The sequence below is a fragment of the Myxocyprinus asiaticus genome, chromosome 11, assembly GCF_019703515.2.
Source record: "Myxocyprinus asiaticus isolate MX2 ecotype Aquarium Trade chromosome 11, UBuf_Myxa_2, whole genome shotgun sequence".
Classification (NCBI taxonomy): Eukaryota; Metazoa; Chordata; class Actinopteri; order Cypriniformes; family Catostomidae; genus Myxocyprinus; species Myxocyprinus asiaticus.
In genome coordinates, this window is record NC_059354.1 from 33,500,148 (window position 1) to 33,524,134 (window position 23,987).

Consider the following 23,987-nt stretch of genomic DNA (forward strand, 5'->3'; position numbering starts at 1 on the left):
TTTAATTAACATGCAAATCTGCCTTTCCCTTTTGAATAACACAAAAGAAACAATGCACAAGCGACAATTTCAAAGAAATTCCTCTGCAGAATAACTTGGAAATTCAACTCTAGCACCACTTGATCTCATGGCACTGATCAGACACAAAATGACCACATTTACATAGTTTTAGTTCTGTTTAGTACAGGCTTAGTACATTGCTGAAGGAGTGGACTCCTTCAGCAAAGTGTAAGCCAACTAGGCTGTAGCACTGTAGATTTACAATGTACGAACATTTCCACAGTGCCTGACTTTCTTCACATAAATGCTGGCATCCCAAACTAAATGGAGCATTCCTGTTGTCGTGACTCCAAGGCCTGGCGAATTTCTGCACAAATGGAAGCATGTCCCAAATCTGAAAACCAAATAAACATCCACATCCTACAGAGGTGCTGTTTGGACACTCAGTTCCTGAGTTTTCCACCCTGAACCATTGCAGGTGTTAGAACGAACAAGTGACGTGATGGCTCGTTTGAAAAAAAAAAAAACAGGAAAATGAAGAGAAAAACAAAATGAAACGAGGATTTTCCTTATCTCTGTCTTGGTGATATTGTGACAAAAGTGACGTAAACTGGAACTGTGGTGGCGTTTGTGCTAGTGCTGTGAAATACTGCTGTGGTATTTGTGGCAAATAAGTGTGAATTTCAGTGATGTTTTGTGGTACTATACGTCAAAACAGGAGGATTGCACACACTGGGCTTTCAAATAAAAAGAAATAAAAGAGTCAAATAAAACTGACTTTTACAATACATTATGGCTTCGGAAAAAAAATTCACTTGCAAGAAATTAAAAGTGCTTTGAAGTCCAACTCTAATACAGGGATACAAATATATTTTCTCCCCAGGAGATGTGGTACATGCTAGGGCACTTCTACAGGTCTTAACCAATCAAAGGCTCTCCGTTTTAGGGTGAAGAACTCTAGAAGTCTGAGTTGGCCCATCACATACAGGTGACCTCTGCGGCGCCATCATCTGGCTCAAATCCTCCCTCCTCTAAATGGGAAAGCACACTGGGATACCCCCCTCCAAACACAGGGAAACCGCCGATACCCCCTGAACACGGAGACGACAACTCTGCGTGTGGTTCCTCCATGCCTCGACTAACAGAGTGACTGGACACCTCTCGTCGCGTAGATCCCTTGAAAGAAAAAAAAAAGCAAGGTTGAGATGGTAATACAATGTCACAACCGGTCACATGTTCTTACGATCAAGAATAAACTAGTTAGTCAATTATAAGTTTATTGTAATACCTTATTTTATCACATGTGGCAGATTTACAAGAAAAAAATACATACTGAGTCATAGAATTTGGTGAACAAATTCTAAACATGCAAGCACCTGGTTGTGGTGTTGTACTGATTGGCCTTTGACAGGTCTTTGCAGGAATACCACTTGCTTGGTGGCGAGATTCCATTCACTTTAGGGAAAAAATATTGTTTAGGATACAGTTATTATGGTGTAAATAAATAATGCAGCCACGGATTTCACTGTACTGTGAGGGTCCCACACCTGTCATGGCGAATAATGGGGGTGGGTAGCACACAGGTAAGCAGCCAGCCAAACTCTGCTAATGTGTGGAGTAGAGGACCATAGTCGGTCTTGACATCTGAACCCTGTGAGACAAAAAAGAAACCATTAAAAGACAACATGAAACAGCATTCATAAGACATTTTAATTCATAATATAGAATATTAAGCAGGAAATAATGCAATGGTGAGGATTGACAACAATCTTAACATCTTATGCAATTTTGCTACTCAAGTAAATTGATCTTGTTTCCAGGATGTTTAGATATTTTTACTGGAAAAAAGGACCAAACTATTTTTATATAATTATAATTTTTACATTCATTTTAGGGTTTGTTGACATTACATCGTCATGGCAATGAAGTTGTAAATTTGGTTATAACTTTACACAGAAAAGGTTAGTAAGCAATTTTATCACACTAAAATCATGTTTACATGCACATTGTTTATGTCTTATGGCTCCCATTCACTTCCATTGTAAGGGCCTCACAGCAACCCAGATTTGGGGGGGGGGGTTTAAGAAAAGGAGGGGCAAGTCAAAATTAATCAATATTATGCCACAAACACTGTCGATTGAGCTTGAACCCAGAACATTCCTTTAAGAAAGTAAACAGGGTCACTTTTGATTTGAAAAACAATTTTGTAAAAAAAGATTTCTCCCCATTTCTCCCCAATTTGGAATGCCTAATTCCCAATGCGTTCCAAGTCCTCGTGGTGGCATAGTGAATCACCTCAATCCGGGTGGCGGAGGACGAATCTCAGTTGCCTCTGCGTCTGAGACCGTCAATCCGCACATCTTATCACGTGGCTTGTTGAGCGCATTACCACAGAGACGTAGTGCGTGTGGAGGCCCATGCTATTCTCTGCAGCATCCATGCACAACTCACCACGCGCCCCACCGAGAGCAAGAACCATACATTATAGTGACCACGAGGAGGTTACCCCATGTGACTCTACCCTCCCTAGCAACCGGGCCAATTTGGTTGCTTAGGAGACCTGGCTGGAGTCACTCAGCATGCCCTGGATTCGAACTCGTGACTCCAGGGGTGGTAGTCGGCGTCAATACTTGCTGAGCTACCCAGGCCCTGAAAAGCACATTTGTTTGACTAAAGTTAATATGAACTAAAAATAATTGAAACCTTCCAACATAACTGTAACTTGAGGAATGTTTTATGACCCATCTTCACTGTTAAACATTAGGCACAAACAATTCATAGTAATACAGGTGAATATTTGTGTATATGCAGTCATACCTCTATAACTGTCCACTGTTCCACTACAATAGTGTCATTGGCAGGTGGCGCTGTGCTTTTCTCCTCATATACAAACAGTCCCTCTAGAGACCTGGGCACTGGTTCACCTGTAAAAACAGAAATACTAGTAATAACTCAATAGTAATTACTCGACTTTGTGGTATTTTCTCTTTTTCAGAGGTTTAGTTGTCCACAAGACGAAAACCATTATATCACTTAGAAAAACTATAGCACACCTCTCCTCAACAAATCGTAGAATTGAAGGTCTCATTCATGTCCATAGCACAAGTTCAATAGCTCAAATCCTTAACCCTGAGTATGAGCAATAATAACATAAATAATGCCATGTTAAAGCATGATTCAGATTTTAAACATTATTTATAAATGGATGTTTCTGATTTTTCACCCACTAAATCACAGTGCAGTTTTCAGTAAATCTCATTAAGTCAGTACTAGAAGTGTGTCAATGACCTACAAAAGATAATGAAACTGAACTACTTAGAAGACAGCAAGACTAATCTATGCGCACAAACACTTGTGAGAGGACAAAGGAAAAGTGAATAGAGCTTACATTGAGAACACTGAATATTATTACACTGTGCACTTTTGTGGCAAAAATAATGCATCCAATATGATGACATGACATCAGATGCTTAACACTTTTAAATACTTACTGGAATCAAAAATCACATGTGCATCACCACTACTATTGCTCATACTGATCCCTGACCCTAAGTCCTAAACTAAACTTTGGAGTGAAACCCGTCCTACACCATGTACGCTATGGACATAAATGATGCCTCAAATTGTGTGGCTGGCTGATGAGAGATGTGCTTTTAGGTTTAAGCGATTTTTACCTTGTGGACGATAAAACTTCATAAAAAAAACATCCCACAGACTTGCATTGAAGGACCTGAGCAGAGGGACCATAATATCGTAGAGGCAAGGAGGTAGGCTCTTTTGACTAGGGCCAGTAAAAAAAATAAATAAAAATTAACCAAGTAACCACCCAGATCTTCATAGCAACGCCCCAAAAACAAACTCAGAACACCTGGCAACCACCCACAATACCCAAGCATTGTGGTGGCAAATTTTTCCCTGCCAAGCACCACTCAAATTTTCTAATATAATTGTAAATATATTCCTTTCTAAATCTCTTCAAAAAGTCCACCTGTTCGTCAAGTGCCATCAACTGAAGACATCTGATAAAAAATAAAAAGTGAATTAAAAAAATCACGCTTTAATGTTAGAGTTCAAATGTTTGTCCATAATGAGATAAGGGCATGAGAAGTGAGATTACAGAGCTAGTGCGTAAACTGCCTCTCATGTTCCATATTCACAAGCGCCAGATGTCTTCAACACAAACACATTTGATTTAGCTATATTAGTCTGGTGCGAAAAAGGAAGCGCGGTCGTGAGGTTAAGGACATGAGCTCTAAATATAGTTCTGGTGGGAGACAGTAGAAAGGAAACATGGCTTGGGTTAAAAATGGAGGGATGTGCAAAAGGAAAATAAAAAGGCTGAAGATGATATACCTGTACATTGAGTAGGGATGTAGAAATGAAAAACAACATCTTTTTAAAATCAATTAGTCAGGTGGTTACTAATCAGTCTTAAGCAAACCCTGAATAATAAGGCTGGTTTCGAGTTCAGCTGATCCCGATCAGATGTGTTTCTGAGGGGGTGGGAGGGTGGCGTTCACATAGGATGCATTTTTATGTTCAAAAACAGCTGGAATCGAAAGGAATGGAATGAAGGGGTCCGGAGACATGCTATATCGAACTATACCGGAATCGAGCAATACCGGAAATGCATATGTTTCGCGCTGTAGGTTCAAAAAGAGCCGGCTCGAGAGTCGTTCAATCGGATATCAAATACACTGGTAGAGCTGTGAGATAGTAGAGGGGAGCGCAGAAATGTGCTGCATGAAACACTGTCAGAGTATTTTTAGGATGGGGTTCCAGCTGCATCAGTGGAAAATTGCATGCAGGAGAACCGTTAAAGGACCCGAAAGTCACGAAGATCATATGATTCCAGTATTTTTTTAAAGAATGGAACCGGTTCTCGGTTTCCAACCCTAAGTGCTAAAATATCACAACTACCTTTAGGTGTCTCAGTATACGAAGGGGTTGACCAGTGACCAGCCCTTGAGGTAGCATGCTGCAATCAATGCAACGCTCATAGGGCAAGATGCTCAAAAAACACCCGTCACAACGCAACGACTAAAGACATCCTCTGAAACCATCCAAAGTATCTAACAAATAAAGCATAGCCCACAATCACCATTTTAATTACTGCTGCAAGAACATCAACACTACCTTTTGGTGTGTCCCAGTATATGAAGGAGTCGACCAATGACCAGCCCTTGCGGTAGTACGCTGCAGTCAATTCCAACCAATCAGCTTCCAGGGCACTGACAACCTGGCCCTTCCTGGAGACCCTCATTGATACCGCCCCCTGGTGGTAACAGCAGGCAAGAGCATCTAGTGGTGCATAGCCCGGAGCCCAGGAGTGAAACATCACCAAAAGTTTCAGGTCTGAAAATGACATTTATAGAGGTGACATGTTTTGTATGACCTACACACAATTGTTACAAATACATCTTTCACACTGATGACTACAGAACCATGGATACAGATTTGTTTTATTTTGTGGTCAAAAGCTTTAACATATTTTAATAAAATAAGAAAAGCAACAATGATTGCTTTAGATGTCATTTCTGTCAAGTCAAACTAGCTGAACTAATAAGTATAACTAATGGGGCAGAAAAGTGAGGTACAGTACTTGTGCTAACACACTAACAGCCTCTGACTGATCTTGATTCATTATGGGAACAAGTGCGGGGCGACATGTGAGATTAAGTTGTTGGTATAATGCCCAGAGGGTGAGGAAGCACCGTGGCTCCAGAGAGGGTACTAACATTTGAGGGTTAAACTAAATTAAGCTGACAATACAGAGATTAAACTGAGAACATGGAAAAGCTGTGAAGAAAATAAAAGCTGTAAAGAAATTAAAACCAGTTGTCCACTTAGCCAACATGAAAAAACTGAAAAAGAATGGATGCATTGAAAGTATGCATTTTTTTTTAGGGCTACCACGTATACATCCTTTATGTCTTAATTAAACATCTTATTAGATGAGATGACAATTTATTTCTCACAGTTTAATAGCATTAAATGTAATCTAAGATCACGTTGGAGTCATATTTCACCCCAAAATCAAAAGAAAAAAATTATTTTATTTTACATAAAGAAAATGAAGCCTATTGTTAGGATCCAGTTCTCCAATTCCCATTTCTGCAAAAAATAAAATAAAATAAATAAATAATAATAATAATCATAATAATAAATAATAAAAATATATATCAAATATTTATCAGTATGAAAAATACTAATTAAAAACAAAAAAGTAGTTGATTTGTAAATTATATTCACCCTTTGCTAAATTGAAAACACTACAACTAAACATTATATGATGTTTTACCTTGTGAATTTCATTGTTTTTTTATGTATAGTAATTTCAAATCAGATGACTGCAACATGCTCCAAAAAAGTTGAGACAGGGGCAATTTAAGACTAATAAAAATTCGACGAGTTAATATAACAAGGCAATGCGAAACAGGAGATGTTAAACAGGTGAGGCAATCATGTCATAGTATATAAGGAGCCTTCAAAAACAACCTAGTCCTTCAGGAGCAAGGATCATTCAAGACTTGACAATTTGCCAAGAGGTGCTTCGGTGAACAATGTTCCCCAAAGACAAATTGGAAGGATTTTGGGCACTTCAACCTCTACAGTGCACAATATAGTTAAAAGATTCAAGGAATCTAGTAAATTCTCAGTGCGCAAAGGGCAAGAAGAAAACCACTTAGAATGCAAGTGATCTCTAATCCTTCAGACATCACTGTCTTAAAAAACATCATTCATCTGTAATAGATATCATGAACATTAGGGGTTTGGGATTACTTTAGTAAACCTTTGTTAGTCAACACCATTCACCGCTTAGTTAAGACTTTATTATGTAAAGTCTCGGTCTCATCTTAGATGGAAAGTAGAACAGTGTCTTTTGGTAGATGAGAAAAACACAGCCGTTGTGTTCTCTGTGTCAAAGAAGAAAAGGACCATCCAAGCTGTTATCAGCGTCAGGTCCAAAAGCCAGTGTTTGTATGGGCCAGGGGTGTGTCAGTGCCCATGGCATGGGTAACTCGCACATCTGTGAGGGCACCATTAATGCACCATAAATTTTGGAGCAACATATACTGCCATCCAGCACTGTCTTTTCCAGGGACATCCTAGCATTTTCAGCAGGACAACTTCAAACCACATACTGACCGAATAAGCAGAGAATGCAGGTGCTAGATTGGCCTGCCTGCAGTCCTGACCATCTCCAGTTGAGAATGTGTGGTGCACTATGAAGCAAACAATATGGCAACGAAGACCCCGTTCAGTTGTGTAGCTGACAGGGTTGGGGAGTAATGGAATACATGTAATGGGATTATGCATTTAAGATACAAAAAATAAGTAACTGTATTCCACTACAGTTACAATTTAAATCATTGGTATTTAGAATACAGTTACATTCAAAAAGTATTTTGATTACTGAAGAGATTACTTTACATTTTATTTTCATTTGTTTCATTTAATATTTAGTCCTTTCAGATGGAAAACATTTATACATATAAATGATGTGATCCAAAGTGCATTTGAACAGCGGTGAAACACTTTCTTATGATGTGTTACATTCATACGAGCAGACAGAGAAGTAAGTTTGAAGTAAGTTTGGAGCAGAAGAAATAGAAATAAACCTTGTGTAAATTGTCAGCTTTACACTAAGCTAAAATGCTATTTCTAGCCATTTTACATGCACATGTTACCAGGCACGATCATATTATTTTATCAAGAAAATTCACGTTGGATCATAATTAATTTTTTCTAGTAAGACCCTTGATATTAGGGCAAAAATCATTTTCTTGATAATACTTTTTGTATTGTTTTCCAGTAAAAATATCTAAAAATCCTTAAAACAAGATCAGTTTGATTGATCTTGTTTTAGAAACAACACTGCATAAGATATTTAGGTTTTTCAGAAAAAGTATTTTTAACGTGTATTTTGTCTTACTGTACTGGCAGAGTTTTATTGTCAAAACAAGTGAAAAAAATCTACCAGTGCTTAAGAAGTAATCCAAAGTATTTAGAATACGTTACTGACCTTGAGTAATCTAACGGAATACGTTACAAATGACATTTTACAGCATGTATTCTGTAATCTGTAGTGGAATACATTTCAAAAGTAACCTTCCCAACCCTGGTAGCTGAAGACCTGCATAATGGATGAATGGGGGATATTTCCACTATTTAAACTTAAAAAAAAAACAAAAAAACAAAACAAACAGTTATTAGAAGGGGGCCTGGGTAGCTCAGCGAGTACTGACGCTGACCACCACCCCTGGAGTCGTGAGTTCGAATCCAGGGCATGCTGAGTGACTCCAGCCAGGTTTCCTAAGTAAACAAATTTTGATCCGGTTGCTAGGGAGGTTAGAGTCACATGGGGTAACATCCTCAGGGTCACGATTAGGGGTTCTCGCTCTCAATGGGGCACGTGGTAATTTGTGCATGGATTGCGGAGGGTAGCATGAGCCTCCACATGCTGTGAGTCTCCGCGGTATCATGCACAGCGAGCCACGTGATAAAATGTGCAGATTGACTGTCTCAGAAGCGGAGGCAACTGAGACTTGTCCTCCACCACCTGAATTGGGGTGAGTAACCGCACCACCACGAGGACCTACTAAGTAGTGGGAATTGGGCATTCCAAATTGGGAGAAAAGGGGATAAAAAATTAAAAATTAAAAAATAAAAAAAATACATTAAAATAAAATAAAACAAGTGTTATTAGAAGAAATAGTGATGTTTCACAGTGGTATACACTCGACTGTCCCACCTTTTTTGAAATGTCTTGCAATTATCTGATTTGAAATGACTGTACATAAAAACAAAACAAAACAAAAAACAATGAAATTCACAAGGTAAAACATAATGTGTAGTTGTAGTGCTTTCAATATAGCAAAGGGTGAATATAATTTACAAATCACTTTTTGTTTTTATTGTCATTTTGCATACTGTCCCAACTTTTTTGGAATTGGGGTTGTAATATATATTAATAGTAACTCCATATAAAAGATACACAGTATATTGTTTATATTGTAATGCATTTTAGAATATATCATAGTACAGTACAACAATTGGTACTATCTGTTGTACTGTCTTTAATTTATGATCATTTTAATAAAAAAGGCTTCACTTTCTTTATGCAAAATATTTTTTTCCTTTTGATTTTGGGGTTACATATGACCTAGACATGATATTTGTTAAATCATGCACGATTCAAAGCGTTTATAACCCATTTGTGCGGTCAACCATTATTGATTGACCGTTTACTATATGAAACTGAAAATGAATCATGTTTTTTGTTAGAGATTTTACACTATCCATAATGACAGAGATTTTAGACTATCCATAATGACAAAAAGATTAGACGAACATCTGACCTGGGCTGTACCCACAGCCCTCTAGATCTCTGTCTCCAGGTGGCGTGCGAGGTGGTGTGCGGGGCGGGGAACGGCAGCTTCTTCTGGGACTGGGTACTCTACCGTTACAGCCCCCTCCTCCAGCTTGCTGAAGCACTGACCCCACAAACCTCACACCACCCCTGGCATAGCTGTTCACCTGAGTAAACACACACAAAGACACTCAATCACTGATCTAACACAATTACAGTCAGAATTTCTAAACACTCTATTAAAAGGGACCAAACCTTTAGGCAGATACATATTTTGCAGAGAAAGATCTCCAAATGTCCTTACTAAGGCTTAAAAGGTGCACTGAATGCACCTTTCAACAATATGAAACAATGTACAAAACATAACAGACAAAAGCAAGACACTGACCCGGTCTATGAGCAGTCTCACTGTGTCACTGGTCAGAGATTCTCCCGGCAGTGGCCACTCTTCCACTCTTAACACTGGCACACTGTCAATCAGTGGCATTGCATGCTTACTGCAAAAAAAAACAAAAAAAAAACATCAATACACAGGCAGTGTCAGCGATTTTATGTCGCGAGTTAGGGCTGCTCAATTCATGAATAAATAATAAATAATTTAATGAACAAATAGAGAGTACAATTATAGCTTCCGCAGTGTCATTTAAAGCATTCCATTTAGGTCTACTCTTTGTGTTTATATAGTTCATGTAATTTTACCAATGTATTTTTTTTATTTTTGTCATTGTTTTGTTTTTGTTTTTTTATGTTATATTAGGCTGGATCCTTGCTATATTTATATCTCATGTACTGTTTCTAAATTCAAAATAAAATGCATTAACTAAGAAAAATAGGTCAACTCCCACTGCAAGAAAAAGCATATTTGCAACATGTTTTTTGCAACAAATTAACATTGTAAGTTATTCACAGACAAGCCCGTTGCTCACTCTCTGTGTATAATTTATTCAGAATTTGATGAACCTTTTTGGTTTTCATGCTGCTAACAGGGACAGTTCACCGTTTAGGTATTGTAAAATAATCCAGGAACACAGTTCTTAGCATTTCTGGGATGTTTAGTCTACATAAAGATTAATATGATTAATCACACAATATAAGTATTTCACTTTAAATTTTATCAATCATATTTAATCGCAATAACAATGTCAAGGGAAACAATCGACATTTAGGATTATGGTCATAATCGTGCAGCCCTACAGTGAATTTAAAACAGGAATAACCCTGTGTAGATTATACCATAAACATTTTATTATTGCTGACATTTGATAGCCTTGACATGTCCTCCATTAGCAAAGTTTGAAATGCTGAAAGGTTTAACCCTTTTGACCCCAACTGATCACATCAGCTGTTTTTTTCAATGGAAGGGTTTTGTTGCCCAGTCAGTCATGACTTAACAGACAGCATTTCTGTAGGAAGACATCTCTTCAGACCAGCTTCAAAGGGAGCATAATATCATGTCTAATCATCTAGAACAAATTCAAGTGAGCTTTAGACACACCCAAGTAAACATTAAAGTAGCAAAATGTTTATTTCTTAGTATAAGAAAGAAAGAAAGAAAAGAAAATGTCTTAATTATTTACTTCTTTCAATTGCTTCATCAGACATCACCTTTATTCTTTCAACCAACTGTAAATCACATGCACAGGATTGTAGAATATCTTTGATGAAGGCATCTTGGTAGACAGGATGTTGTGCAAACAATGGATTTAGACCTGCCCTGATGCTTTCCTACATCCGGAAACTGCCTAAAAAGGCAGCATTTTCATAGCACAGCTATCATCTCCGCTAGAGATGGCATTCTACATTATACTCAAGGTGGATGCAATCAGCAAATATTGTTCATACATAGGTTTGCAATTAAACAGCTCAGGGTTCTCCAAACCACAATACCATTAATAAACTCTCCCAGACATTTTCTTTTGAATAATTCAATGTCACCCACAGAGCAATAGCTGAAATATGCCTCTCCTTTTCCTCCTTAGGAGCCAGTCAACTTCTTATTGGTTCCTGAGAAATTACACTGTTGTCAGAGGCATCCATTAACTTTAAAATTAACCCATATCTGCACCCCAGTCTGACTTCAAACAAGGCCCGCCCACTCCAGCTAGACTGTCTGACTTCCACTACTGATTACATTAAATATTCATGCAGACTCATTAAAAGTTAACTATTTATTTGGAAGCAGGCAGGCTGGGTTTAAACACCCGTTCCTGTTTTGGGTACAAGACAGGGAATGCAATGGTGCGGAACGCAGTTGTTACGTCATGGTGAGCAAGCGGTACCTGGATCGTGGGCGGACCAGGATAGCCCGGTAGAGTAGGCTGCAGGGCAGGGAGCGGGTCCGGCCCACAGAAAGGATGATGGGATGCAGGGCAGCCAGTACATAGCCCTGGGTGTAGTAGGACTTCAGGGCATGAGGAAGCTCACACAGTGAGGACAGATACAGCACTGTAGGCCGACTGCCTATGGAACACAAGAGTAGAATGAAAACTTGCAATAAACAATAAGACACTCTGACCACCATATGGTACTAAAAGAGACAGAATTGCCTAGGCTGTTTTAAAATTATGAAAGCATGCCATAGGTCAAATAGACTTTTGACTACTGGTATCAAACAAAGTGGAAGCACTGAGCACCAGAACCGTCAGGCACAGGAACATTTTTTTTCCCTCAGGCTATCCATCTCATGAACAGTAAAACTGCCCCATTGAGCAATAATTGTGCAATTCCATGTATGTGTAAGCATACTTGGCAATAAAGCTCATTCTGATTCTGAAATAGAGCACAACAATCGGGTTCCGGAAGAAAGCAAATTAAATTTTTAACGATACCTTCTAAACCTTTTAATATGGACATACTATGAGCTCTGAGGTTGTTAATCGATGGTCTATACTTCTTCTGAAGCCATAAGTCTGTGTTGTTTCAACTTCAATAAAAAAATAAATTAAAAAAAAGCATGTTTAATAGCAGAATTCCTGGTGAAGTTTTTACTATCCATTAACCTGAAAAGAAAAGATCCACCAATCAGAGAATTGCAGCAAACAAAGGGCACATAAACAGCACAAAGAATTGATCGCCCACTCCTATGACAAGCTAAAAATAATGCAACCAAAAATACTCATATACAGTTGTGCTAAAAAGTTTGCATACCCTGGCAGAAATTGTGAAATTTTTGCATTGATTTTGAAAATATGACTGATCATGCAAAAAAAAAAAAAAAAAAACTGTTTGGCTCCTTTTTAAATCATAATAACAGAAATCACCCAAATGGCCCTGATCAAAAGTTTACATACCCTTGAATGTTTGGCCTTGTTACAGACACATAAGGTGACACACACAGGTTTAAATGGCAATTAAAGGTTAATTTCCCACACCTGTGGCTTTTTAAATTGCAATTAGTGTCTGTGTATAAATAGTCAATGAGTTTGTTAGCTCTCACATGGATGCACTGAGCAGGCTAGATACTGAGCCATGGGGAGCAGAAAAGAACTGTCAAAAGACCTGCGTAACAAGGTAATGGAACTTTATAAAGATGGAAAAGGATATAAAAAGATATCCAAAGCCTTGAAAATGCCAGTTAGAACTGTTCAATCACTTATTAAGAAGTGGAAAATTCAGGGATCTCTTGATACCAAGCCAAGGTCAGGTAGACCAAGAAAGATTTCAGCCACAACTGCCAGAAGAATTGTTCGGGATACAAAGAAAAACCCACAGGTAACCTCAGGAGAAATACAGGCTGCTCTGGAAAAAGATGGTGTGGTTGTTTCAAGGAGCAAAATACGATGATACTTGAACAAAAATAAGCTGCATGGTCGAGTTGCCAGAAAGAAGCCTTTACTGCACCAATGCCACAAAAAAGCCCGGTTACAATATGCCCGACAACACCTTGACACACCTCACAGCTTCTGGCACACTGTAATTTGGAGTGACGAGATCAAAATAGAGCTTTATGGTCACAACCATAAGCGCTATGTTTGGAGAGGGGTCAACAAGGCCTATAGTGAAAAGAATACCATCCCCACTGTGAAGCATGGTGGTGAATCACTGATGTTTTGGGGGTGTGTGAGCTCTAAAGGCACGGGGAATCCCGTGAAAATTGATGGCAAGATGAATGCAGCATGTTATCAGAAAATACTGGCAGACAATTTGCATTCTTCTGCATGAAAGCTGCGCATGGGACGCTCTTGGACTTTCCAGCACGACAATGACCCTAAGCACAAGGCCAAGTTGACCCTCCAGTGGTTACAGCAGAAAAAGGTGAAGGTTCTGGAGTGGCCATCACAGTCTCCTGACCTTAATATCATCGAGCCACTCTGGGGAGATCTCAAATGTGCAATTCATGCAAGACGACCAAAGACTTTGCATGACCTGGAGGTATTTTGCCAAGACGAATGGGCAGCTATACCACCTGCAAGAATTTGGGGCCTCATAGACAACTATTACAAAATATTGCACGCTGTCATTGATGCTAAAGGGGGCATTACACAGTATTAAGAACTAAGGGTTTCCAAACTTTTGAACAGGAGTCATTTCATTTTTTTCTTTGTTGCCATGTTTTGTTTTATGATTGTGCCATTCTGTTATAACCTACAGTTGAATATGAATCCCATAAGAAATAAAAGAAATGTGTTTTGCCTGCTCACTCATGTTTTCTTTAAAAAATGGTACATATTACAAATTCTCCAAGGATATGCAAACTTTTAAGCACAACTGTATTTGCTAGTTGAAGTCAGAAGTTTACATACACCTTAGCCAAATACATTTAAACTCAGTTTTTCACAATTCCTGACATTTAATCATAGAAAACATTCCCTGTCTTAGGTCAGTTAGGATCACTACTTTATTTTAAGAATTTGAAATGTCAGAATAATAGTAGAGAGAACTATTTTTTTCAGCTTTTATTTCTTTCATCACATTCCCAGTGGGTCAGAAGTTTACATACACTTTGTTAGTATTTTAACCTATTTTAGCCTTTGTTGTTGTTCTGGGATTGATATGCACTTTTTGCACCAAACTACATTCATCTCTAGGAGACAGAATGCGTCTCCTTCCTGAGCAGTATGATGGCTGTGTGGTCCCATGGTGTTTATACTTGTGTACTATTGTTTGTACAGATGAACATGGTACCTTCAGGCATTTGGAAATTGCTCCCAAGGATGAACCAGACTTGTGGGGGTCCACGATTTTTTTTCTGAGGTCTTGGCTTATTTCTTTTGATTTTCCCATATTGTCAAGCGAAGAGGCACTGAGTTTGAAGGTAGGTCTTAAAATACATCCACAGGTACACCTCCAATTCAGTACACCTCCTATCAGAAGCTAATTGGCTAATTTTCCAAAGGCTTGACATAATTGTATGCTACTTAAGCTGCTTAAAGGCACAGTTAACTTAGAGTTTGTAAACTTCTGTCTCATTGGAATTGTGAAATAGTCAATTAAAAGTGAAACAAGATGTCTTAAACAACTTGCCAAAACTATAGTTTGCTAATATTAAATATGTGGAGTGGTAAAAAAAAAGAAAAAAAAAAAAAGAAAGAGTTTTAATGACTTCAACCTAAGTGTATGTAAGCTTCTGACTTCAACTGTATCTGAATATTCTGAATTAAAATTATATTGTTTCTGTACTTAAAATCAATAGTTTTATATTTTTCTTTTGTTTTCCCATTCGATTACATCATTTGCAGTGCTTCATGGGATTGTTGCCTTTGTTTTTTGTCTGATATTCAACTAATTTTTTGCTTCAAATCAAAGTTTGTAATGGTTTGATTTACCGGGTTGATTTGTCTCGGAACTCTTTTATGAAGGATTTTATGAAATCCCTACGGAAAAACAAAATGGGAATAATTCTTCCGGGACCAGGATAACAGATAAAGTTGGCTTGGCACTGTTCTGCTCTATACAGTTGAAATCAAAGATATCTTGTTTACCTGATACTAACTGTTTCAAACAAATCTTGTAAATTGCTTTTAAAGATTCAATGATACAAACCAAACTTAAGCAAATCTAGCGACAAGTCTTTCCATGGAACTGGTCATTGTAGCAACATGGTACATTGTAAATGCAACTGTTTCTCTGTAGACCTATAGGCTACATATCTTTACACTCTCTTTTGCGGACATTTCATAAAGCCAGTTAATCAGATTGGAGCTTGCGATTTTTAAAAAGCTCCTTCCCTGAATTATGTATCAAATGTCTCATGAATTGTCTGTCCAAGCTTAAAATTCTGCCACAGGTAACAGTGGTCCATCCAAGGTTACGGTCACAGGTGACAGTAGTTCTAAACATGTGACACATTCAGATTTGATACTAAATTGTTGAACTTGTTTGTGAGGTTTTGGTCTCACTTTTACTTGAAAAGTCACAGTTCCAGTCACAACATGTTTGATGTAGAAGATAAGTCTTTCATCTAGAAGCTCTAGCGGTTGCTCTGAGACTCTCTTTGGTAGGGTGCTTAGTTTGCTTCTCTTCCTCCTGTCTGCAGCCTCTGATGGAGGATCACCCTGACGTCTCCCTACTCTCCCCCAACCCCCCAAACTTCCTGTGTCCACAAAGAGCTGCTGTTCACAGGGATGGTTGGCCCAATGCCTCACACAAACAACATTCCACCACACACAACACAAACATACACACACGCAAACATTCCGCCTTCGTTTCCCACACTGGGAATTTTAAACTTCACATGAGAGACCTCACAGCAAAAACCTTTTCCCCCTAAAACTCCCTGCATTCTCCCACCACTTGAACGGTAAACAACTATAAATGAAAGCGAGTTTTCGACACTTAGCTGAGCCTCATTTGCCTGCTGTAAACACAAACAGTTTTGGCAAAGGTACCTGAAAGTTTCACAGTTCCAGTGTCTGTACTGTGGCCAAAGAAAAGGCTTTGCTCAGTGTGTTTGCCCGTTTGTCAACGATACGCTGCATCACACCTGAGCTTCAGAGATGTGTTGTGGATAAAACACCTCCCAGGGGCAGAGGAGAGCAGTGGCATACACAGAGACTTGGACCCAAGAAAGGCCTGCAATTTGTCCCAAACCCTTCAACCGTTCCCCCTTGTACCCCCCTACCACCCTCCAGTCAACCCACACACAGAGGCCTCTATTCTCCACAGAGACAGAGAGAGCGACTGTGTATTTATAAGAGGGATCCTCAAGAGATTTAATGAAAAAAAAAAAAAAAAAAAAAAAAAAAAGAGAATGGGGTAAGAAAAGAGATGGAGGAAGCTGAGAAGGAAAAGAAGAGTTTGAAGGCTCTGAAGGGAAAATGGGAAAAAATGAGAGTAGGAGAAAGAGAACGAGGTACAAAAAAGAAATGTATGGGACATTTTATGACCTGCAAGGGTTCAGACAGAAGGGAAAAAACTTTTTGTCTATGGAAGAAGATCTTTGTGGAGTGCAAATAGGAAATGTGGAAAATTATATTTTATTACACATTCACCCAAAACCAAAAGAATAAAACTAAGAGATTATTACAGTATTATTTTCATAATATAAATTGTACATTTTCACCATGTAGCTACAATGAAAAATATTTGCTGCAATGAAATGTATTTATGCAGATAATGAATAATGCATTTTTTTATATAAATAAAATAAATCAGTCAATACAGAAATGAGTTATTTTTCACACATTACAGTAATGAGAATGTACCAAAATTCAAATGGCCTTAACATAGGCTTCATTTTCCTTTATGGAAAATACTGTTTCTTATTTTTTTTTTTGGAGTGAAACATGACCCAGACATGTTTTTGTGCGACCCACCCATCAAAATATGGTCACTGATTGAGTAAATCTGATTGGTCTGGCTAGATTAAACAATATTACCTGGAGCGGCAGAGTACTTGTATTTTTGCTGAAAATTGATTGTGTAAATCACTTTAATCACCATAAACCCACCAACACACCAGAATGAGATTACTAGTAAGAGAGATTATTCCACACTCAACATAACCCACATGGAGGTACTAAATTCTTTAATAGACAAGGTCTACTGACCCAATAATCAGTGTTTTGGATTATTGAATAAGTCCTTACTGGAATAGAAGCAAATCCAGTCAAGTTTTATAGCATCATTCATCAGACTAGAGTAGACATTTTGTTAAACATTTCCTTTTACTTTCCACAAAGGAAAGAAAGTCATAGGTTTAACTATATCTTCAAGAACAACACCAATCCATTAACAGACATGGGGGCCTTTGGTAAATGTCTCTCAAATGCTGATCCAAGAGGAGCTGGAGCCATTATTGATGCTAATCCCGGTTTTTCGACCCGAAAGCAGTGAAATTGATCCAAGGTAGAGATTAAGGCCACTCGTTGTAAATCTGTCAGCTGGCTTTGCAACACAGGAACATCTGGCATTCTACAACCAAACAGCCAAATAAGCATCAATCAGTCTTTGCACCTACTGCTACAGACTCACTCATTTATATCCAGATAAACGTTGCTGTTCAGATGTACATATAACTTGCATGTCTATCTCTTTAGGATCATGGGGTCAATATAGGGTCATATAAAAAAAAAAACTATCCATGTTTTGTCATTATATGTCATATAGAGAGAGCATCCAAGAGAGCCACCCATTCTGAACACACCCAAGTTATAAACAGTCTTAACATTTAGCATTGCAAACACTGTGTAGAACAGACAAGACCGCTAAGTTTGTTTGACAAAACCACACCAGAGCCCCAGAAACCAGCTACCGGTATGTGCCTGTCCCAACATGAGATGCAGGACAAAACAGGTCTAAAAGCGAACAATTCACCCGGCAATGTAAGCGAAGTACTGTGTAAATTCTGCAGTATCAGGACAAGCAACATACAAGCTGGATCTACTACAAATTGTATCAACCCTGCAGTAATCTTACATTGTTTTTCATTTTTTTATCTTTGGTAACTACACCTACTGCTAAGGTCTAAATCTGAACAGGCTTAAGATGCTTTATACAAACAGTAGCACATACACATAAACACTGTCAAATTTAACTGGACATACTATTTTCACTCAAGTTTTTAAAGCAAACATTGCATTGTGTAAAAAATGTATTGTAACTGTTCCTAAAATAGTATACAACATGTTCTGCTGTGGTTCCTGCACATGTGGCTGCAAAGGAAAACCCAAAGTCCAAAGGTATTGGCCACATCATCTCATAACTCACTCACATAAACAGCAGCGGTTACACTGGTTATTTTTGATATGCAGAAACAGCAACAAGCGATGCAGCCAGTGATATTCTGTGATGCAGATCTGTCTAAATAATTTAAGCACTCCTTGAGCCATGCCAGACACAGTCGCTTTAGGTATGTGTACACCAGGTGTGCTCACGAATCAAAGGCTGGAACAAAGGGTGGTGAACTGACAATTTATTTTTACCTTCACACATTGATTTGAAATTGGTTGAAGGTTTTGGATGGAGATTTACTACCAAAAGCCTGGGCAGGTGAAGACACATATGACATTGTAAAAATGCTTTACATTCCAAAACCTTACCTGCATACACCACATATCTACACTAACATTGTACCATTGCAAACTCCAGCTTTTGACATGGATAGAGAAAACGATTATTTTACACTCAGTCCTCTGTAGTTTATAAAATGTGTTCTCTGTTAAAGAGTGTGGAACTAGACATGCCCATCCTTTTTGCTATACTTTCTCTCTATGACAATTGTGTAATACAGTGTATTGTACAATATATCAGACTAGCATCCCAAATAATATCCTACACTATTATATTAGCCTATTTTATTCCAATATTTTGCCATTTTGAGATTATCTGCATTGTCTGACAAGACAACCCGAGGCCGATTAACAGAGTTGCCTAATCTGCATTTGTTGGATGTGTATTTATGCCTTACAAACTTACACATTTGGTTTTCTGTGATGTAAAATTGTTGTTGTGATTTCTTCTGAATAAAAATTTTCACCAAGGTAACGTTATCCAGCAGACTAACAGGCGAGATTTTATAGAAATTGAGAGAATGACTTAATAGTCTTAGAAGCATAAGAATGGGTTGAAAATGATAAACTAAAAAAATAATATATGGTAGAGGTCAAATGATAGTGGATTTTGCAGATACTGATAACTAAGGTGTTGGAAAAGGCCAATTACTGAGTAATTTTTTTCAATCAATTTTATAGAAAATAAAACATTTCTTAGTCTTTACTTACTATGACAGGCACAGACATAGGCTAGATTCACACCACAGCTGAATGTAACCCAAATGTTATTTTCTGCTTAAATCTGTTTTTTTTTTTGTTTTTTTTTTGGAAAGTTGTTCACATGACATTTCAAATGTAGCCCATTTCAGATACTGGTATGAACAGCCGATGCTCCTAAACTGTCCCGCATGCATAACACTCCCTGAGCATGCATTTAACAAACTCTGGCATCTTCATCTTTAAACTATAATTTACAAATTAAGTAGCATTTAAAAAAATTTAAAATGCCAGTGATAGAGAAAGACAGTCTTGATGGATAACTTTTTTTTAAATAAAACTAATTTGCCTTCGTCTGGTGCAATTTAATAATCATCGAAGCTTAAGAGTGTAATATTACTTCTGAGCAAATCCAAAGTCTTTCTAGCAAGTCAGTCCACTGTCGGCCATCTTTGGAACGCTATCGGGAGGCTATCTCCAGTCACGACAGTGCAGCTACCATCTACTTGAATGGAGAAAGACCAAAATTTCAAAAACACTTAGTCAAGATTACGATCAAAGAACATATTTCAAATCACCAATAAAATCTGACAATACTGGTATCATAAATTGTGATTCTTTACCTCATATTACTCTATATAAAAAATAAAAAAATAAAAAAATAAAGCATTTTTCCCAGCTTGTATAGCTAATGCGCATTCTAGAGTTGATTGACAGGTGATGTCTGCTATCTAAAATGTGATTGGCTCTTTTAACTGTAAGGCAGGACTTCTTTTCTACATCTGTTGACCGTTGAGCGCTCAGAGCTCCTTGGTTGAGTATTCCAATTTCTCCCATTCATTTTAATAGAAGTGCCCCATCTCTGCTAAATAATCTCTGGCAAAACACACCATAAAATTGAAGGACAGCAGGAAAAACGACATAACATACCTGTATGCAAGGTGAGAAGAGTTATCTGTAATAATTTCAGAATTCCATTTACTTGTATTTGCATTTTGATACAGTTTGAGAAATATAGAAAATGTGTTTGCTGCGTTAGCAAAGCATTTACAGTATAGCCTAGATCTCTACATCTTTTCATGTGCATATTTTAACACCTGAAGTCCAAACGAATCGCTGAACCCAACGGTTGAGCCTATAATTTAATTTTATTTCCTTAAAAATGAACTAAAGATATGCCTCGCAAAAGATGACTCACCATTAAAAAATGTAAACAATAACACGTCTGTGCCTGAAATCAAGTGAGCAAATGACAAAAGTTAAGTAAGAAAGATTTTTTCCAATGTGCCTTCACTCTGAACAGCCATGTCAGATTTAATGTGATTTTTGCATCAGATACGTATCAGATTTATTTCCACACATGAAAGTGGCTCAGATCAGATTTGAAAATGTCAGATTCAATGCACTTGACTTGTGGCTGTTCACATGATCATCGAATTAACAGATCTGTGTCACATGTAAGTGGAAAAAATCTGATTTGGGCACACACACCCAAACCAGTTTACTGTGCAAACAAAATCCCCAAAATAACCAGAAAAAAATCAGAATTTGGTGCATAACGCCCAAATGTCATGAGACATTTTTTTTTTTTTTAAATGAAAGACTTGACTCCATTCCAATGCTCTATATGTATGTATTTAACAAATTAAGCTTTTTATCGTCTATATATATTCAACAGATGAAGAGTTTTGTTTAAATAATATACCAGATGAGGTTTATTGATGAATAATAATAATAATAAAAACTACCGACAATAGTCAGCTTAGATTTTTACTGATAACAATTGTTCCAACAAAAACATTTATCGGCACAGATTAATCTGTAAAACCGATACATCGGTCTACCTCTAATATAGGGTTCATGAAGTTACATTATAGCTGTATAATTTCCAGTTGTTATTGCAAAATTAAAAACCTTTACATGGTAAAATCTTTATGTATTTTTTTTTTTACCATTTGTTAGGTGTACTGTAATCTAACATGCCATCATTATATATCGGCATCTACCACTGAAAACCCCATATCGGTTGACCACAATACTAGGCGTATATCTCAATTCTAAATAAGTTATAAATGGGCAGCATGAGTAGACCGCACATGGTCCCTTGTCACCCCCTTCAAACCTGGACTGGCACATGGTAAATGGAATTTTCAGATAGTGGAAACTGTTGCACAGAGGGGATGTGGGCTGTCATCTCATGAAGCACATGCGGGTGTGCCGCTGTTTGTATCACATGCGTCTTCTAGTCTCAGACACCGTCCACCCATTAATGGAGAGGAAAAACCATCCTGACTCATTTCAACATGTGATGAAGCTCCTGTGCTGTTGCTGGGTAAAACGCTATAATGATTTCACTCACTTCACACATGCCAGATTGTACCACAATTTGTAATACTGTCCAACAACCTACTGACCTGCCTACCTAGACAGCATTTTAGGCATCGTAGCCATGTGCAGCTTTGTTGGGCATCATGAAGCGCTTCCAGCCAGTAGAGCTGTTCAACCATGATGTCAAACATGGGAGACTAATTCGCCATGGGTTCCCATGGAATTTTCCTATGTGGTTTTATAATGGGAGTTTTGGATATATGAGTATAATATGTTCTGTGGTAAACATTACATAAAGATACTTGGAAGTTTTGTTCTACAATATAAATTATACAGAGTCATACGTCAAACCTTCATTTTGAAGCTCCTGTTTTGTTTTTGTTTTTTTAAATATGTTGCTTCATTATGGCTACAAAATTCACGTTTGATGTATGACTGTGTGCAGTTTATGTTGTAGAACAAAACGTCCACATATTAAGTAATGTTTACCACAGACCTTATTTTACTCATAAATCTAAAACTGTCATTATAAAAAACCTATAGTTAAATCCCGAGCGAAACCATGGCGAATTCTCTTCCTGGTTTTTGGACTACAACCTGAACAGCTCCTGCTGTCTTGGTAGGCAGCTCACTAGGAGTTTAAGCCACAGCCTATGAAAAAAGCGCATTCATGAAAGACAAAACAGAAGCCAAAACGATTAGCAGACTGAATTCAACTACCATACCGAGTTAAGTTATTTATTCTTGATCAAATTTAGCGTAAGCTTAAGACAAAATGCCACCGTTATAGATATTGATCAACCTCAAACTTTGTAAGATGCTGTCAGAATCGTTCTATCAACTTGTTAATAAGTTTTTGATGTAACAATAACTGTAGTAACTATGGTAGATTTAGGTGGAAACTATGTTACTATGGTAAATGTTTGTAAGGGAAACTCCACATCATACCAAAACTTTGATTTTCTGCACTGATCTGATCTGTACCTTCCAAACTGAAGTCCAGTAGCACATACTCGTACACGGAGTCTGTTTTGGTTTCGACCTGTGGTCTTTTTAAAGTGGAGTAGATTTTCCCCGGGCTGCTGTCCTCCGGTTCCTCCAGTTTCCGAAGTCCACATCCCATAATAGCGGGACCTCCTGTATACGCAAAGCTGGACAAGGGGCGATCCACTCGGCCACACGCGCTGAGTACTCCCGCTCTTGTGCTTAGTGGTATTGCTCCATATTCCAACAGTTTAATCCTTTGGGAGTGGCACAAAACCGAGGATGATGCCTGTGTCCGATCCCCTTTAAGAAAACTGCTTAAGCCTAAATGAACAAGCAAGGATCACGAAGTCCTTCTGTGAGGAGTTTGAGACTGGAACAAACACTTTCTGCAGTTATTAATTGTGAATTAAATAAACCACTAAAGCCCCCCTGAAAATGTCACCCCATCCAGTCTCCCCGAATGGCCGCGAAATAATAATGCAAAAGTTGTCGTGGGTTGGAAGCAGCGTGTTGAATTTAATAAGGGGGCGTGAAGAGGATCAAAGGGGTGGTGAGGGAGGGGCTTGTATATTAATGAGGGGGAGGGGTGTGTATAAATGTCCATTATAACTGTTTAATTTCGTGATAAGACTGTAGTGGTGTTGTAAATTTTGTCTGAATAAATATGAAAAAGTAGTTCTAAACAGAAAACTTAAGTAAAGAAAATCAGATTGTCCATAATCCACATGGATTTATGGCTCTTTTATGGTTTTGACAGAGTAATTTGTTTTATTTTTTTATTTATTTATTTATTTTTTACATTTCTTTAAGAATTTGTTATTTTAGCAAGGTTATTATTCACCCTTTTATACACAGTCCATGTGATGTCCATTATTTTTTCTTCATTTTACAACAAGGTTTTATTTATTAACTTTAACTTAGTTAACATGAACTAACAATGAACAACACAAAGCACTTATTAATCTTGGTTAATGTTAATTTCTACAAATACTAATCCATTTTAAACATTAAAAGCTGTACATGTTAACATTAATGATTGGCCCCACCTGCCAGCATGCTTTTCCCCACCTCTCTAAGGCTGGGGAGGGGAACGAGGGGAGGGAAAAACAAAGCAAGAAAAAGAAAAAAGAGGAGAGGTAAAGGGCAAGGTG

The 23,987-nt window shown here is 37.9% G+C and overlaps 1 protein-coding gene across 1 annotated transcript; it reads right to left on the minus strand.

The window, feature by feature from the left end:
• Positions 1-211: 211 nt before the first annotated feature.
• On the minus strand, positions 212-23,317 carry rftn2 (raftlin family member 2). The gene is made up of 9 exons (XM_051709921.1): positions 22,834-23,317; positions 11,653-11,833; positions 9,762-9,870; positions 9,363-9,540; positions 5,137-5,355; positions 2,818-2,924; positions 1,548-1,651; positions 1,377-1,455; positions 212-1,176 (listed from the first exon to the last, which is right to left on the minus strand). The coding sequence occupies exons 1-9, from the start codon at positions 22,970-22,972 to the stop codon at positions 979-981; spliced, it is 1,314 nt and encodes a 437-aa protein (XP_051565881.1). The 5' UTR covers positions 22,973-23,317; the 3' UTR covers positions 212-978.
• Between the last annotated feature and the right edge of the window lie 670 nt (positions 23,318-23,987).

What these genes read in the sequence shown, in the direction of transcription:
- rftn2 (XM_051709921.1), bottom strand. Translation starts at nt 22,972, where the DNA reads ATGGGATGTGGACTTCGGAAACTGGAGGAACCGGAGGACAGCAGCCCG. An exon ending in CTGGTCCGCCCACGATCCAG is followed by an intron (nt 9,871 to 11,652) that starts GTACCGCTTGCT and finishes TTTTTTTTGCAG; the next exon opens with TAAGCATGCAATGCCACTGA. An exon ending in CCCATTATTCGCCATGACAG is followed by an intron (nt 1,456 to 1,547) that starts GTGTGGGACCCT and finishes TTTTCCCTAAAG; the next exon opens with TGAATGGAATCTCGCCACCA.